This window comes from Pinus tabuliformis, chromosome 8 (genome assembly GCF_031772625.1).
Source record: "Pinus tabuliformis cultivar Carrire ecotype Pingquan chromosome 8, CPIR1, whole genome shotgun sequence".
Taxonomy (NCBI): Eukaryota; Viridiplantae; Streptophyta; class Pinopsida; order Pinales; family Pinaceae; genus Pinus; species Pinus tabuliformis.
The window spans coordinates 38,250,572-38,268,866 of NC_142294.1; the positions used below are offsets into that span (position 1 = coordinate 38,250,572).

Below are 18,295 nucleotides of genomic sequence, written 5' to 3' on the forward strand. Positions count from 1 at the left end.
TGTCCTTCCATCCTCCAATTGCAACAACTGATGAGGGGGAGATTGCCCGATGGACTCAAATTCGAAAGGATGTGGCAAGTAGTCCACAATATCTTCCATGTTGAAAACTCTTCACCAAATCCTGACCACTATCTGTTTCTCAAGGAAGAACATGAAACCACAAAAAAAACTGTTGACCAACTTGCACCACCTCGAAACCACCATTTCACGACTACAACATAAGTGTTAGGGTTCGATCGAAGGACACAAACTGAATCAAACCTATAAAGTTTAGAAAGTGACCCGACAGGGAACTCAAAACCTTCACTCTCTTCAACCCCTTGACTTTACATTCAAGAAGAAAGAGAAAAGGCACGCGGGGTTATGTCATAAGACACTTGTCCAAGGCCTGTGGTCGTTAAAAACACATATGAGCAAAACACAAAGCCATCTTCCTCGTCCCCCGCTTATGCTAGAAAAATATACTTTAACGTTTGTAATTAGTTGCTAAAAAAACCTAAAACATTAACCATATTTCATTCACTAGCTAAAACATCGTTTAGCTATATCTACATATAGAATTTATAAATTAACTAGTAATATAATCCACAAACCTTATTTTTGATTTTTTAACACTTACTAACAATATAAGATTTCTATGAACACATACTTTTTTCATGAAAAAAGCTCAACCAAATAAGTTACTATGTATAAGATAGGTTTGCATCTAAGTTCCTTTGGGCGGTGGTTGGATTACAACTCATTATTGAAATCAACTTAAATAAGAAACCTTACTCATCATAAACACATTTTGAATTTTGAATTATTAATAAAAATAGAGAAATAATAACATTTCAAAAAATTATATTTAACAAAAAGTTAAATAATTTTTTCCTTCACTCTAGTATGTTATAGTCATTCTATTTTCAATAGGGCAAGGATAATAGGAAAAAAACGCAATCTCTTACTCGGGCAGGGATAAAAAACACAACAGTGATAAACAGATGGGCAGACATTGTTGAAAAAATTCGCGATGATCCCTTATTATACCATATTATATTAATGGTAGACTTTAAGGGTGTTTTATTAAAAAATATAACAATAGTGAAAGAAATGGGTAGATATGATTGAGTGGGTGATAAGAGATGGGTACACACGGGCTTCAATGCACCATAGGTGAGCAAACACTCCCCTCCCAACAAATATCCATGCCATGTAATCTGATCCAAAATGCGGAATCTATGTCATGTGATCTGGCCAAGTAGCCAATATAAGAAAAATCCAAGAAAATGTATTTTCAACCACGGTCTCTGATGCAGTTCATTTTATTGTGAGCTTCTTTTCAATGGCGGCTAGTTTTCTGATAACACCATTGGATTCAACGTGGGTTGGTTTGAAATCGTACTCTGCAACGCTTAATCGCCATGCTGGAGGCTTTACTGTGACACCCATTTCCTCTTTCCCTGACAATCAAAGTCAAGTATTCAGACTTCTCGTAATTGCCCAGGAAAAATCACCCAATGGGAGACGGAAGAAGTCCTCGCAGAAAGTGCAGGGGTCGAATCCCCGCAATCCTTTACAAGCCAGGCAGTATGTCAGTGAAGCCGTTGTTGATGATTTTTTGAAGCGCAAGGGGTTTCCTGACGATGATGATGAGGAACAAAAGGTTACTGAAAATGTGGATGGAGGATTTGATTCCAAGAAGGAAGAAAAGTCTCCTATTGAGGAGCGCAAAGTGTTGTGGAAGCGATTTCAGCTCCCGTCCAGGAAGGTTACAGGCATTGTCGTCCTCAACATTCTTACCGTCATATATGGTGAATAAACCAGAGCTTTGATTTGGGTTTCAGTTGTTTTATCATTTGTTAATTGATGTATTGTGATGACCATCTAGCCAATCTAAGGAAATGGTGTGTCCACCAGGAACTAGGCCTATTAGCGACATACAGTTGCACATGATTTGTTGATATCGGTACCTTTTGTGGTTATTAGGAGATATTCTCAACATATTCCAGGAGGAGGTGTGGTTCATTTATTCGGTACCATTTTTTTTGTTTGTACTTTTTAGTAATAAGTCATTTGTTAACAGAATAGGTTCTACCTTTGCCAATAAGCTTACGGCTGAAGGATATCTATTGCATCAAATTTGTCACCCTCCTATGCTTGAAAAGCCAAGTCAAAAGGGTTTTGTTATAGAAATTCTACACAGGTCTCAAATGGAGAGTTGGGACATTTGAGTTGAGCTGGTCATTTGTTAACAAAAGGGGCTTTACCTCAGGCGTACAAGGTACGGCTGAGGGATATCTATTCCATTAAATTTGTCACCCTCCTACACTTGATAAACCATCTTAAGCAAGTCTCAAATGCATAAATTTGAGTGGAGCCATTGATTACTCAATCTTAGTAGTGTTATGTATCGTAAACTTTCATTCTGGGTATTGGGATGCTTATCATTGTACTCTCCTAACAATTGCACCTATGCCTAGTTCATCACCTCAGATTATACATTCATTTGTAAAAGGAAGGTTATACTTCTCTTCAAATTGGTATCCATCAACATCCATAGGGTAGTCCCAAAACTACCTAAGAATCTATCTGTGTCAATTATAATAGAAGTAGGTGGCCAAAATTTGCCTCTATTTAAGTGAAAAGTTTTGTTGCTTGATTTCAGGTTACAATCTTCCAGCAAGTATTTATTTCGGTAAATAAAGTGGAACCAATAATATTACAAAGCTGAAGATTATCTTCTTAAATCGTATCAAGTTTGGCTCCTTCATATACTATAGATAGAGGATAGATTCCGGAGGTTAGGATATAAGTTATTGGTGCTTCTCTGATAGTTTATGCAAGTCTTCAGGCAGGGATTAAAACTTGTGATCTTGCTTTCTTTGTCTTCAATGATAAGCACGTAGTTGTTAATTCCTTTGGTTTTTGCAGCCCTCTCAGGAAGTCCATGGAAATACTTTCCTAGTGCCTTGAAGTAACAGGAAAGAGAGTCTACAATTCCAACTTTTGATTTGCTGGTTTTGAAATGTTGCATTGTGAAAACTGTGGACAAATTTATCCACATCAGCTCTCATCTCCACATCTTTACTAATTACCTAGTGTATTGTCGACTTCAAAGTGTCTTGCAACTCTAGAACTATCAGCTTCCAGCATAAACATTATTCCTGGTACCTGTTTTGTTACACAAATATTGCTGAATTTATATGTAACCCTCTTCTAGATGGTGGCCTTTAAATGATTTTGTCCATGCATACCTTCACAATTTCACTAGGGTTCTATTATGATCAATTGCATACAACTCTTTGTATTTGTTTTTATGCCATCAAAATCACCCAGGACTTGCAGCTGGACTCATTTGCACCCACTCAAGGGGTTTCCTCGTTAATCTAAGTCCGGTCACCTCATTTCTTGCTACTATATGACATACTTGTGGGTTGAATTAGTCATTATTGTTATCATGAGGGTTTGCAAGATAGTAGTGGGTCATTTCCTAATGACACTTGGTCTTTTTTATTATATTAAGATAGAATTGGAGTTAAACAAGGGTATCATTTCTTTCTAACATTATTAGGGATTTGTATTGACAAGCTTGTTGATCATGGACTTCTATTGATTTGCCATGGATCGTTGGGACACCTCGAGGATTGCTTGGGCACGGATGAGATTGATATTATTGAGTTTGCTTCGTGTGATGGACTGCAGATTAGCAGGCTAGTTTCTTCATCGGATCGTGATGTTGCATATCCAAGGTTGGAGGGATGTGCATGAGTTATGTTTGATCTAGGAGGATGAGGGCTTGCAAGACTGGGTTGCGGTGACGATGGCACATGTTCGACTGCAACTCAGACTGACCTTGTAGGACACGAGATCAGTGACAGGTTGAGCTAGTCATGGGGGCTTCACTCAATAAACCTCTGACATATCACGTGCGTTCATGGTATACTAAATAATACCCTTAATTTGACTACATATTGGAAAATACCTCTAAAATCACATTATTAACTCTCTACAAATACGAACCCAATACATCTTTCTAATTTAAAAACCCCTACTTTCACTAGATATTGTAGGTATCCATTTTTTCATTAACATTGTTTATACCCCTTTATATTTTTTCATTAACTTTGAGCTCCATTTTTTATATTTTCCAATATAAAAACCCTTTACCCCCTCTTATATGCTCAATATATTATGTCATTTTTTCCTCATTATATATCCCCCAAAATGAACACACGTGGTATGGTATTGCTGCCCCAGCGAAGCCCCCATGGAGCCAGTGGAGATCGTGTAGACTTAGAGGGAGTCTAGCTTCAAAGGGAGCAACCATATGGAGGTTTGGGATCTTCAGGTTTAGATGAGATGAGGCAGAGGCACTACAGAGATTGTAGGGTTCATTCTACAGAGTATGTTGCAGTGATAGACGCCAGATGGGCTAGTGTCGCCTATAATGATGTTGTTGGAGACTTCCTAGTGTTGGAAGTACCTCTTTCGCTAAGAGGGAGTGTTGAGATTTGTAGCTTGGGAGGTACTCCAAACCCTAGGCTAGTGGATTTTGGAGGAATGGGCACACAAAGATGTTTGTGGGCTTAGAACCCAAGCCTATGGGCTTTGCACCCAAGCATGTGGGTGTGAAACCGTGATGAGGATTGATGATTTGGCACATGGAGATCGAAGGGCATCCTTAAAGGAGTAAGGAGCAATTCGAATCACATGAAAAGGATGTGTCAAAGTGGAGAAATTAATTTTTATATGTGGTTGTGAGTTAATTTGTCAAGGAGAGCAGGTCGGCTTGTGTAGAAATAAAGGAGACTTTGGAGGTGATTTGAACTTATCCTAATTGCATCATCCATTGAGAATAGCTCTGAAATTGGATAGCAGATTTGAGGCAAGGACGAGGTGCCAAGGAGCACAAGTTTGTGGAGAGGTTTGTCTACGTTTGGGTGCAGATTCCTTGTGGAAGAGAGCCGCAGGTCTGTGGCAGCCTGCGTGGAGGCTAGGAAGACCTGTTGGAGTGTTTTTTCTCTTGTTTATCATATGTCTTACATGCCAGATCAGGCTGCAGATCAGAGGTAAGTATTGTTGTTTTGTGCTTGTGTGTATTATGCCTATGTTCTAGGCCGCAAGAAGTCTGTAGCAGCAACGTGTGGGATACCTAGTTTGGTGGGCTGAGAGGTCTAGAAAGAGCCTCCTATAGAAGCCACAATCAATCAGATTGATGGTGCAATAGAACAAAGGGTATTCTCCTAAAGTTTGGGGCAGGTTTCCTTTGCTGTAGTAGACTGTGGGTTGTAAAGAGCCTTTTGGAGGTGCCCAAGGCCCAAAACAATGCATGGAGAGGGCTTGAAGGAGTAGCCTAGTGGGACAATGAGGTACAATGATTTGAGCAGGGTTTAGGGCCGCTGGCATGACCTAACCAAAGCTCTAGTATCACAAATTGCAAGGGCAAGAAGAGAGCAGCAGTGAGTTGCAGATGGCTTCTTAATGATGGTTGGATGCTAGTGGATGAGAGGTCCTAGGGGAGGACATTGTATTGGATGCTCGTGGACTATTGGAGGGCAATGTGAGAGTGGACCAAATCTGAGTTCCAGTGACCTAGAAGGACTTTAGGCTTGTTAGAAGTGGCAGAGTTGGAGCAACCTAAAGAACAAGTGGAGGATTGTAGAGGCTTGCGTCAAGCCCTAAGGAACAAGTCTCTTGAAGGACGAAGAGATTATTAAAAGTGGCAGAAGAAGATCTCATAGGTCTGATCAACCGGGAGTAGTTTGTAGCCCTAGACTTGCCTTGTGGAGAAGGACATCTACAACAAAAGTTCGGCAGTCCTCCATGCCCTAAATTCATTGTTGGAGAAGGACATTCGACAATGATAGTGGGAAGCCCTTTGGCTTGAGTGTGGCTTCATTGGGAAACACAAGAAGGCACTAGTGGGAAGAAAGTCCCAAAAGAGCTGAGGAGCAGTAGTGGGCAGTTTAGAGTTGTTCAGCAACTTGACATGAGTCTCAATGTGTTGATGTGTTGAAGGACTAACGGTCAAAGAGAGAGTAGGTGGAGCCGAGTTCAATGACCTAATGGAGCTGATAGAGGCAGAGTTGTGTTGTTGCAGATTGGGAGCCGAAGGACTGATGTGTACATGGTACAACCAAGGCAGCTATGAAGAGCTCTACATCAACTAGATGGTCAATGTACTTTATTCAGGGTAGATTGGTGGTCATCACAACAGACACCAAGCCCTAGTTATTGTTGTCTTGTATCAGTGGATGTATGAGGGAAATTATCCTTGGTACGAGAGCCCTAGACTATTGTATTATCAATTTGGTTAATATAACGAAGTTGGGTTGTAAAAATTTGTAAAACTTTGTCTATATTTGTGCATTAGTAGATTTACTGTTGTATATTGTTTTGCTATTGCAAAGTAGTTTGTTGTGATACTTGGACTTGGTAGCGTGAGTGATTATAAGATTCTATTCTAGACTCTAGTATTGTCGAAAAACAAGAGGCAATATCCAAGCCACTTGGAGAGGGCAACTTCCTAATCTTAGACAACAATATATTTGAGATATCCCCCAAGCACAGACAATGCTTGTTACATATAGGGAGGTAGATGGACTTAGATTCTCTCACGAGGACACATGGAGGGGACATGCATTCCCTTGTGATGACATGTGGATCTTATTACTACTAAGCCTAATACTAAACATCCCTCAACCCTTTGCTTAATATATGAAAATATCAAGTGCTATATTATGAGTTTCTTACAATCTTGTAGCATATCTTCATTAAATTGTAGGTTACATCAACTATAAATTGATCTTAGATTTACCTACTTTCTATAACTTATGTCAATTCTAAGTTTTTGTGGAGATGAAGATGGAATTGATCCTTAAGAATTGTTGCATATTAATAATAAAAGATGGAATAATATATTTTTAATAATAATGATATACATCGATGCTGAAGCTCATGATAGGTGGTAGAGTCTTAATTGCATTAGAAGAATTAGCATAACATGGGCAACATTCGAAAAAATTATTCTCAAATAGATGGACAACGGAAACAAACATGGATGGATTCCTTGGGAAAGAGCATTGATAAAACAAGTAGAAAATCAAAGATGAATTGGAGTAAGCTAAAGAAGAATTTGTGAGGGAAATAGTGAAAGAGGATGAAGAAATATCCAAAAGTTGAAACTATAATCACACTGACCTTAACAAAATTAAGAGTTTGAAAGAAGAGAAGAAACAATGTCAATTGACGTAGAATTGAAGATCATAGTCGAAGAGACTTGCTTAAAAAATTGAAGCAACAATTAGTACAAAGGTTGATGAAATTCCCCAATAGAGATAAAGCATAAGGAAAATTGTAGAAAATCGAAAGTGAATTGAAGAAAGCTAAAGAAGCATTTAAAAAAGAACTAGTGAAAAAGGATAAAGAATTTTCCAAACAACAAAACCATAATCAAACTCTCCTTAATGGATTTAAGAGTCTAAAAGAATCAAATAAATAACATCAATTTAGGCATAGATGAATATCATGGATGAAGAAATTGCTAGAATGGAAGAATTGACACAATATTAGTACAAATGTTGGCGAAGCCCTAAACATGAACAAAATTAGGTTAGAAATGGAAGCAAGGATTGTTGGACATAAGAGATTGAAATATAGCATGTACCTACAACATCAAAAGGAAAAGGAAGAAAAGATAAAAGGTCGTTGGAAAAAGAATTGAAGAAGTTGATAAACTTGAGGAGGTAATGTCCATAATAGGAGACCAAAAGAAAATACTTGATATTCTTTTCAAGAAAAATGGAATGAAAACAAGCACAAAAAATGGTACAAGATAACAAGTTAGAACATAAGATTGAATATGAGTTTGATGATGAAAAAGAAAAACCAGCAAAGATGGAATTGTCAACATTCTCATTACTAGGAAAGTTTGCCAACAAGACAAAAAGATACACACTTGACACATTTTCTCTAAATAGGGCACTGTCCTTTTGCTAAGTATAGATGCATGCAAGGAAAGTTAAACAATCTCCAAAGGGAAAACGTAAATTGCTTTCCTTCAAATGGAATAAAAGTTTCCTTCTCCTCAAAAATGTTCTTAAAAAATGATGCAAAGAGTTTTCTCTCAAAATGTTCTATGCTTTCCTTCTCAATGCAATTTTGTCCTTTAGTTACTTGCTGATTGGGTTACTTACTTTGCTTTGCGCACTGTTAATTCAAACTCTTATCAGCCCTGATTTAATTTCACTCAGAAATTTAACAATACCCAGAAAAATATTTTGCCAAATAAATTTTAGAGCTGCTGAAAACTAAATGTGCTGATAATCAACAGGTAAACTTGTAGTGGATATAAGTGAGAAATCAATGACAGGTACAGCAGAAAAGTTCACCCACAAAACCCTTTTTAAAATTTTATTAACTCAGAAAAATATGGGTCAGACCCACTGAGAAATATACAAGAAACTATAGCTGATAAGAAGACCCATAGCTCGGCCTCCTTCCTCCAATTCAAGCTCTAGATTTCCTCTCAAAATCTCCTCAACATCCTCCTGAATCTCCTTGGTCAAGTTGAGCCTTCTCACTCGGCAAATCACTCGCTCAAGTGCTCAACAATATTTGTGTGTCTTAGCCTCTTCTCTTGGGCACAATTTATAACTTCATCCAGACCTAGATTGACAAGTGAGATAAATTGTCAAGTTACTAAAGATAAGTCACTTAAATTAAGTAACTTACTTTTTTTAGGTCTTTTTTTCCTAAACATAAGAAACAAGTTATAAATAGCTTGCATGTCATGCATGTCTCATGCAACCCTCATGCATGTCTCATGTCTCATGCAACCTTCATGCATACCTTGCATGTCACACGCAACCCTCTTGCATGCCTCGCATGTCGGATGCAGCCCTCATGCATACCTCGCATATCGCGTGCAAACTTCTAAAGAGACAAAACAATATCTTCCTAGCTAAGATACCAAGCTAGAAAATCTTTCACAACTACAAAATTCAATACTCCCATCTTGTCCTTGTAAAACACAAACTCTACGTACACTAAAAGCTTGGTAAAAATATCTGCAAGCTGATCCCTTGTTGGTATGTATTGCAATCTCACAACACCTCTCTGGACCATGTCTCTGATGAAGTGGTACTTGATCTCTATGTGCTTTAACTTATAATGAAACACTAGATTCTCGAAAAGCTTGATGTAGCTTTGGTTATCACAATTGTATTGCAGTCAGTCCCATCTCAAGATCAAATAATCCTATGAGCATATTTCGAAGCCAGATGGCCTCACAACTTGCTGGATTTGTTGCCATGTACCTCGCCTCTACTGAGCTAAGTGCCATTGAGTGCTGCTTCTCGTTGAACCACGAGATCATTGTTCACTCCAAGCTAAAGCAACATCTAGAAGTGGATTTCCTATCCAATGTGCTCCTGGCTCGATTAGAATGTGTATCCTTGTCTCCACCACCTTTGATATATCTCAGTCCAAAGTCTATTGTACCATGAAGGTACCTCAACACATGCTTTGTTGCCACCCAATGAACTTGCCTCGACTCCACCATAAACTAGTTGAGTGTGTTCACTGCAAAACAAATATTTGGCCCAGTGTTGACCAGATACATCAGGAACCCAATAAGCTGTCTTTACAAAGTGGGATCCACCTAGTCGCTCTCGAAATCATCAATCTCCCTTAAGTTGGTAATCATAGGTGTAGACATAGGCTTGCAATCCTCCATCCTAAATCTCCTCAAGATCTCAACTGCATACTTGCCCTGCCCAAGGAAGATCTCTCTTGGTTGCTGCCACACCTCCAATCCCAAAAAGCAGTGCATAAGCCTAATGTCCTTCATCTCAAACTCAGAAGCAAGGTCCTCCTTGCACATCCCAATGAGCCTCTCTAATCCTGTCAAGAATAGATTGTCCACATACAACACCAAGCTAGGTAACTTTTCCTCAACCATTACATAATACAAGTTGGAGTCTGCCTCACTCTTGGTGAAGCCCAAACCAAGAAGGTATCCATCGATCCTGGAGTACCATGTGAGCAGAGCTTGATTTAGCTCATAAAGGGCCTTTTTCAATCTACATACATGGGACTCCCTCTCATGCACCTCAAATTCTTGAGGCTGCTCAACATACACCTCCTCCTCAATCACTGCATTGAGGAAGACAATCTTCACATCCATTTGATCTATCCTCCATCCCATCTTTGAGGCAATAGATATGACCACCCCGATAGATGTGTATATGGCGATAGGTGCAAAGGTCTCCTTGTAGTCCACTCCCTCCTTTTGGGAGAACCCTCTTGCCACAAACCCCACCATGTACTTCTCGATGTTGCCATCTTCTATATGCTTGATCTTATAGATCCATTGAGAAGTGACCACAAGCTTTCCCTTTGGCCTCAACACTATGTGACATACATTGTTCATCATGATGGAACTGTACTCTTCCACCTTGGTATCCCTCCAAATGCTGATCTACTACCTCCTCAAGAGTAGAAGGCTTGGAATCATTGATGCTACTCATCAAGGCCATATAGTTGGAAAATCTAGCTGGTGGTCTACTCTGCCTAAACATCCTATTAGGAGCCTCCACATGCTCCTCTACCTCTCTCAATGTTTGCTTGACCCATCTCGGTCTCCTCTTAGTAGATCTAGAGGACCATCTCACTCCTCCTAAACTGAAGGTTGTGTCCCTGTTGCTAGTGTTGCTAGATCCTCCTCAATGTTCGGAGCCTCTTACTCCTTATCCTCTATCACCATTGGCTTTGTGTCATGAGACCTCCTAAAGGTCCTACCCTCCTCGAATCTGACATCTCGACTAATAATGACTCTCCTTCGTCTTGGAATGTAGACCCTGTAGGACTTTGATACCTCACTGTAGCCCACAAAGATCCCTCTCTCTAAAGTGGGATTTAGTTTAGTCCTCTTCTTTGAAGGAATATGGACAAAAAATTGACTATCGGATATACGAAGGCGGCTCACCTCCGATCTCACTCCTGTAAAGCTTCCTTAGGAGTCTTGTCCTCCACTACCCTGTGCGGACTCTTGTTTTGCAAGTAAACAACTGTATTGCAGGCCTCTGTCCACAAGAACATAGGCAAGTATTGATCATGGATCATTTCCTTCATTGCTCCAACTTTGGTCTCGTTCTTCATTTCCACAACCCCGTTTTGCAGAGGATTGTAAGGAAATGTGAGTTCTCTCTTGATTCCTGCCTCCCTGCAGAAACACTTGAACTCAATGGAAGTATACTCACCCCGTTATTTGATCTTAGCACCTTGATATTTTTACCAATTTGGTTCTCCACAAGAGCTTTGAACTCTTGGAACCCACCGAAGACCTCATCCTTGGCCTTCAGGAAGTAGATTTGAGTCCTCTTGGAATAGTCATTTATGAAGGTCTCAAAGTAGCTGCACTCCATGATCGACTCCATTGACATAGGACCGCATACATCTGAATGCTCTAAGTCCAAGTGTCCAACACTCCCTTGGACATGGTCTCACTATGAAAAAGGCTGCCTTGGCATGCTTGCTAAGCACCATCCTTTACACACACCCTCCTACTCCACCTTGATCTTCAAAAACCATTGACCATCTCCTGCAACAGTGGTATAGCCTTGTAGTATGGATGTCTCATTTGTTGAAAATGTAGTTTGGAAGGTGATTTTGCATTGGTCAAGTGCCATGACATGCAAAAAATTACTAGAATTTCTCTCACAACAATTATTTAATTATTTCACAAGTTTGGACTTTAGGCATAAAGTCATTAATTTTTTTTTTGACTTTATTGGCCAATTTCAATAAAGTTAAAAGGGCCAACTTGAGATTATCTCCTTACCATAGATCTCAAGTGTGGAGATGCAATCTCAGGACTCCATCACGTAGAAGATTAGGTCAGAAAATTATAAGAGAAAATAGGCTGTTGGAGGGGAAGATCAATTGGCATAAGAATTGGGTATTCAACTGGCACAGTGGGATAAATTGATAGCAAAGTGAGGAGCAACGAACAAGCTAATTTCAGAGACAACAAGCAGGCAAGGAGGAGGCTGAATTACCTAGGCCTCTTTGTTGATGAAGGGCAAACAATTCTAGGAGGTCAAACACATTCTCTCACACACAAAATGGCTCTACACCCACCAAAATTTGAACCTAGCAAGGTTGTGGGGAATTATGCCCCCCCCCCGAATTTGCTTTTGAAGTGCGTTCTGCTCAGATGCGTTGGGGGAGCTACCCCGCTGTCAATTCACTCCCATTTGGGAGTGAATTTCGAGAGTGTGCTCCCACCAAAAACTATTTGCTCCCTTGTTACTCTCACCAAAACAAATTCACTTTGTACCTGGTGCTTTCAAAGGTGGTTAAGATTCTCAACCGTAGTAATGTTCGCAATCAATGGTAATGTTAATTCTTAAAGTAAATGATCACTTTTACTTAAATATTTAACACAGTGTTACTTGGGAGCGGGAGTGACATTTTCAGAAGCTCCCGGTTTGGGAGTGAATCCCGGAGCATTTTTTATATAATATATATATTTTTTATATTTTGATACATATATGTCAACAAAAACATGTAGAATAATGAATTAGATATAAAAAACATAAAAAAACATAGATTGAACCATATAACAACAATCATCTAGAAGTTATATTCTTCATCAACCACGTCGACAAGTTAGTAACATAGTAATATACAACATATTGAGTCTCATGATTCATCAATCTTAAAGTTTCAAGCTTTCAAAATTCAATATATAACATTTATCATCATTGATCACCAAAGTTGTACTTGTAAGCTAAGTGTAACCATTACAACAAATAATATCTAACATGAAATGAAATGTTATAAAATGAAATGAAATGAAACAACTTTCAACTTTCATGAAGCATCATATTCATAATTCATTACTAATGAGTTATAATTGCCAACTTCAAACTTAAATTGTCATATATTGTTTAAAAAAATATCATAATAAATATGAAAGAGTCAATAGTTATAAAAACTACTAGAAACTAGAAAAGAGAAGTAAATCTATTATCTATTTCTTATGCTTGGGCCTCTTGCCACCACGAGAAATGTCTATTTTTTTAGTCTTGTTGGAAAATCAGGATCTTTGTCATTAATATCACCCTCTAAGCATTAATATCCAGAGGTATCTTTGTCATTACCTCTGTATCTGGATCTTTGTCATTAATATCATCCTCTAAGCATTAACATAACATAGAAAAAGCATAGCATGTCAAGTCAAGATTTTGTTTGAGTGATGCATACATTTTTAGGAGGGTCATGATAGAGGAGTTCGACAACCAATGTCACTAGCATCAAGGTACATAGAGGGATGGTGCTCTTGATTAAATATGAGTTCCATGCCCTAATACATGACAAAATTCAATGGAAACATTGCAATCTCCCAATCCTAAAAAACTGATAAGTCTGCTAGATTTTAAATGAAATCTAAAATTCTACTTTCTCCATGTGAAATCCAATGAGGCTGGAACCACTCTCAAATATCCCGAGTCATTTCATGGTAATGTTAAAAATTTAAGTAAAAGGATGAAAATGAAGATTAAGGAGAATGTCACTTTCTTAAACATTACCATGAATAGCATATCAATACTAGGGCCATAGACTTTATCATTAAGCTGCCCCACTAAAAAATTATTTGTTTCTTTCAAAAAAAAATTGCATTTCTAACATTACTACAAAAAAAATTGCAAAAAAGGCAAAATGCTCCCGAAAAGGCAGAGAGCAAATTTTTTTTTAGGGAGCGCGCTCCATACCCGCTCTTGAGTCGCTCCCGCCCGGAGCGCGGATTGGGAGTGGGATCGGGGGGGGGGGGCGCTCTCCCGCAACACTGATTTAACATTACCATGAAATGACTTAGGATGTTTGAGAGTGGTTTTGATCTCATTGGATTTCATATGGAGAAACTAGATTTTTAGATATCACTCAAAATCCAGCAAACTTAATGGTTTTCAAGGTTTCAAGATTTAGGGAATTGCAATGTTCCCAAATTCTGTCATGTGTGAGGGTATGAGATTGGCATTTGATCAAGAGTATGAAGCCGTTTAAGTACCTCGACGTTGGTGTCATTGATTGTTGAACTTTGTTGATGTTGGTGGTACTGCTTGTTCATGGCCTTAACTAAAATGTACCCTTCACTCAAAGGAAAATAATTGGTTAGGCATGCTAAGCTTTTTCTACCATATTATAAGGTTGAGGAGATGAACCCTTCACTCAAACCAAAATCATTGGTTAGGCATGTTAAACTTTTTCAATTTCTACCATATTACAAGGTTGAGCAATCCAAGTCTGAAGACTTTGAGCTAGATGATGTTTATGTAGCTCTTGTTGATGATCCCATTTCTAGTAGTGCTGAATCAATGATGAGTTTCATGAGTGATCATGTTGATCAGTGATTTGTAGTTTTGATGTCTAGTTTTGCTGCTACTACTACTACTAAGGTTGCAAAGGAGTCTGAGGAGTCCTTAGACTTTGAGCCAGATGATGTTTATGTAGCTCATGTTGATGATCCCATGTAGTGGGATCCCATGTCTACTAGATGATTGATGTTATATGGTTTAATCCATGTTTTTATGCTTTTTATAACTAATTCATCATTGTACATGCTTTTGTTGACATATATGCATCAAAATATATAAAAGTATATATTATACAAAATTCGCTCCCGACCCAGAAGCTTCTGAAAATTGTTGTTCCGTGCTCCCACTTCCGCTCCTGCCTCCAAGCAGATTAGGAACCTAGACTTTTTAGGTTGTGGTGTCCTGTCTCAACTACTAAACCACAAAATTGAATTGTTTTTAATTTAGTTCTGTTTCTGTGACTCCAAAATCTTTTATTTGGCAAGATTATGAATTATATGATTTCAGATTCAGGTCTTCGTAAAGTTTTTTCTGAAGTTCCTCATTTTTTTAAGATATTTAACAAATTATAGGCCTGTTCAGGCTACCATATATAGAAGTCCCCGTGCTAATTTTTGGTTTGTTACTTCCTTTCTCTGCAGCTAGTAATATTCCTATCATAAAAGAAACAGAAGCTATTCTGGATCCTTCTTTATTTTCTATGGTGCGATTTTCTGTTGCAACTATTCCGTTCATACCATTCATGTTCCGAACGAAGGAGGATGCTAAAATTCGAACTGCAGGAGTTGAATTAGGCTTATGGGTTGGTGCAGCCTACCTTATGCAGGGTATTGGGCTTCTCACTACAGATGCAGGTCGTGCTTCATTCATTTCTGCATTTACAGTAAGGTCTTCACTCCATCCTGTTGGCAATAGTATCATCTGAGAGATCATAACTGTAGTCATCTAAAAAGATTAATCTCTTCTAAGGGGTCTGGATGATGCAAGTTGACGTGAAACTTGTCTTAAACTTTATCAAGCATCCATGATACACTTTTGTTAATAATTAAGTAGCACACTAATGTGTTGGAGCACACAATAATTTAAGATTCCTGAAAAACTAAGCATTGTGAACAGGTAATCATTGTGCCCTTGCTAGATGGTCTCTTTGGCGCAAGGATACCAAAGATAACATGGTTTGGAGCAACAATGGCCCTTATTGGAATTGGTCTCCTTGAATACAGTGGATCTTCCATTACCGTAAGGATTGAAGTTTTTGGTTCAAACTTCAAACTTCAAACTTCAGTCTGATGATACTAACTTAAATATGTCTGGAAAATAGGAAGCAAGGTTAGAGCTGGTTAGTTCTGTCATTGCTTCGATCAATTTGATTCTCTAGTAATCAAAGGAGCTTATCAGTTTGTCACTGGGTCCTGTATTTTTTCTTCTGCAGATTGGAGATTTCTGGAGCCTTTGAGTGCCATATTGTTTGGTATCCATATGCTTCGGACAGAACATTTTTCTAGAGCTATAAAAAAGGACAAATTCCTGGGACTACTTGGAAATGAGGTATATTTGTTCCCAATTTACATTAATTGCAACATTCTAGTGAACATATGGAATTCTGAATGTACAAAAGTTGGTTCTTTGAATTTTGTTTACTCTGTAATGCTTGTCGAAACAGGCTTAATGCAATGTATCTGCTCTTACAAAAGGTTTGGATGGTGCAGATTGTTGTTATAGCATTATTGTCGGCCATCTGGTACTTGTGGAGTAGTGACACATTCAGTTTACCCCATATGAATTTCAATGATATAAATTGGACAGAGTCCTGGAAAAAGCTAGTTGCTCTTCCTTGGTTTCCAATAATATATACAGGAATCTTCTCTACTGGCTTCTGTTTATGGGCAGAGGTAAACTGTTGAGAATCGTAGTCAGGCACACATTTTGTCTTTTGTGCTCTTAATTAATGTGCTAATGGAAAAGAACTTTGGCAGCTAGCTGCAATGCAGGATGTTTCAGCAACAGAAGCGGCCATAATTTATGGTCTAGAGCCTCTATGGGGGGCTGCTTTTGCATGGTTCCTACTTGGTGAAAGGTGGGGTCCTACAGGTTGGCTGGGAGCTGTTTTAATTCTAGGTGAGTTGGTCTGTCATCCATGGCATAGAGTAAATTTCAACAGCAAAATCAAAATGGACAGTCCCCCATTCAATCCACGTTGCACTTCCATTGCTCTCTGTTATATATCTAACACTGATGGGTATCTATTTCATTTGCAATATTTTTACTTCCTCTATGAGTAGAGAGAACACACTTTTAGATGCTGTTAACTTCACTAATATATTATCTCATTTGTCTCTTAGGTGGAAGCTTCACGGTCCAGTTATTTGGCTCCTCGATAAAGAAACCATGAAAGCCATCCATCAATTGAGTGAGGTTCCTCTAGGATTGTTACAAGTCCATTGGATGAAACTTAGCGTACATTTGAATCTAATGTCACTCGATGGCATAAATCAAAACTTCAAAATTATTCAATGGATAGAAATCCATCAAATTGAGAGAACACACTTTTAGATGCTGTAAACTTCACTAATATATTATCTCATTTGTCTCTTAGGTGGAAGCTTCACGGTCCAGTTATTTGGCTCCTCGATAAAGAAACCATGAAAACCATCCATCAATTGAGTGAGGTTCCTCTAGGATTGTTACAAGTCCATTGGATGAAACTTAGCGTACATTTGAATCTAATGTCACTCGATGGCATAAATCAAAACTTCAAAATTATTCAATGGATAGAAATCCATCAACTTGTACAAGCTGAGTTTGGTTTCTTATATGGTAACCTCGATTCTTTTCGACCAGCTGAAGATCGACAGCAAACTGTTACAGCTTGGATGCCTTCACTGTCGGAATAAAATCTTGTCACAAATCATTTTCAAGAAATAAAACAGGAATATAATGTAAAATATCAGGCTTCCGATTGAAAATGAGTTGGCCCGTAAACAATTGGTGTTTCCAGCTGCAGCTTCTTCAATCAAATACTATCAACTGGTAGTCGGCCTTTCAAATATCCTGCAATGCAGCCCACAAAATCCCTCTATACAGTCATACTGAGGAACGCAAAGCTGATGTATTCACATGATTTGTTCATTTGTGGACATTGATATGTTTTCTTGGTCCTTTGTGGACATTGATATCTTTTCTTTTGTTCTTTCATTCTAACATCCCATCCAATAAGAGAGACACATTACAAAAGTTCAATTGGAATTTCTAAAAAGTTAATCGTAATTTTGCATCAAGGTGGAAACAGATTGGTCAAGAGAATATAACATGTTTTCTTTTTCTACATTGGGTTCTGCTTAGACTTAAAACTTGGTTTATCAACAGTCAAATTATATATATTATTGATACATATCAAAGTTTTCTACTTCTAGCTGAAAATGTTATTTTTTATATGTTTTGCCAAAGTAGGAAAAGGTCTACAATACTCAGGGTTATCAGCCTAGCTTCTGAAGATACAATCTCAAGGCCTTGATGAACAGCAACATTATTGTGTGCATACAAAATCTGGCCACTTGAAATAACATGTTGGTGCTCTGTAAGGGGACAGCCTTCCGCTCCTGCCATAAGTCTAGGTCTTCGACTGTAACTTGTTTACTTATGTCTGAGGAAGATGATTTCTTAGCCCCATCAGAAGCAGTTTAGGTTATACTCCATGATCAAAAGGCAATTTAAGTCTATATAGTTCCCACAATAAAGCCAATATCCCTTACTGTTATGGCTGAAGCTACAACGACAGGTTCATGTGTATCTAAGTAACATCTAGCCTTAATCCCTATGCATGAGACCAGATACTATTATTACCATTTAAACTCGGGTCTTGTGTATCTAAGTAGCATCTAGCCTTAATCCCTATGCATGAGACCAGATACTATTATTACCATTTAAACTCG

At 38.4% G+C, this 18,295-nt stretch overlaps 1 protein-coding gene across 1 annotated transcript; it reads left to right on the forward strand.

Annotated features, from left to right (window-relative positions):
• The first annotated feature begins 1,131 nt into the window (after positions 1-1,131).
• LOC149234015 (uncharacterized) lies at positions 1,132-17,605 on the forward strand. Its single transcript, XM_089368122.1, has 8 exons — positions 1,132-1,793; positions 15,005-15,246; positions 15,480-15,602; positions 15,671-15,692; positions 15,796-15,911; positions 16,073-16,255; positions 16,340-16,481; positions 16,706-17,605. Exons 1-8 carry the CDS (start codon positions 1,325-1,327, stop codon positions 16,753-16,755), a joined length of 1,347 nt encoding a protein of 448 aa, XP_089224248.1. The 5' UTR covers positions 1,132-1,324; the 3' UTR covers positions 16,756-17,605.
• Positions 17,606-18,295: the final 690 nt, after the last annotated feature.

Bases quoted from the DNA above. Each gene is read 5' to 3' on its own strand.
- LOC149234015 (XM_089368122.1), top strand. From the start codon at position 1,325: ATGGCGGCTAGTTTTCTGATAACACCATTGGATTCAACGTGGGTTGGT. The intron at 15,247-15,479 runs GTAAGGTCTTCA...CATTGTGAACAG, and splicing joins CATTCATTTCTGCATTTACA to GTAATCATTGTGCCCTTGCT. The intron at 16,256-16,339 runs GTAAACTGTTGA...GAACTTTGGCAG, and splicing joins GCTTCTGTTTATGGGCAGAG to CTAGCTGCAATGCAGGATGT.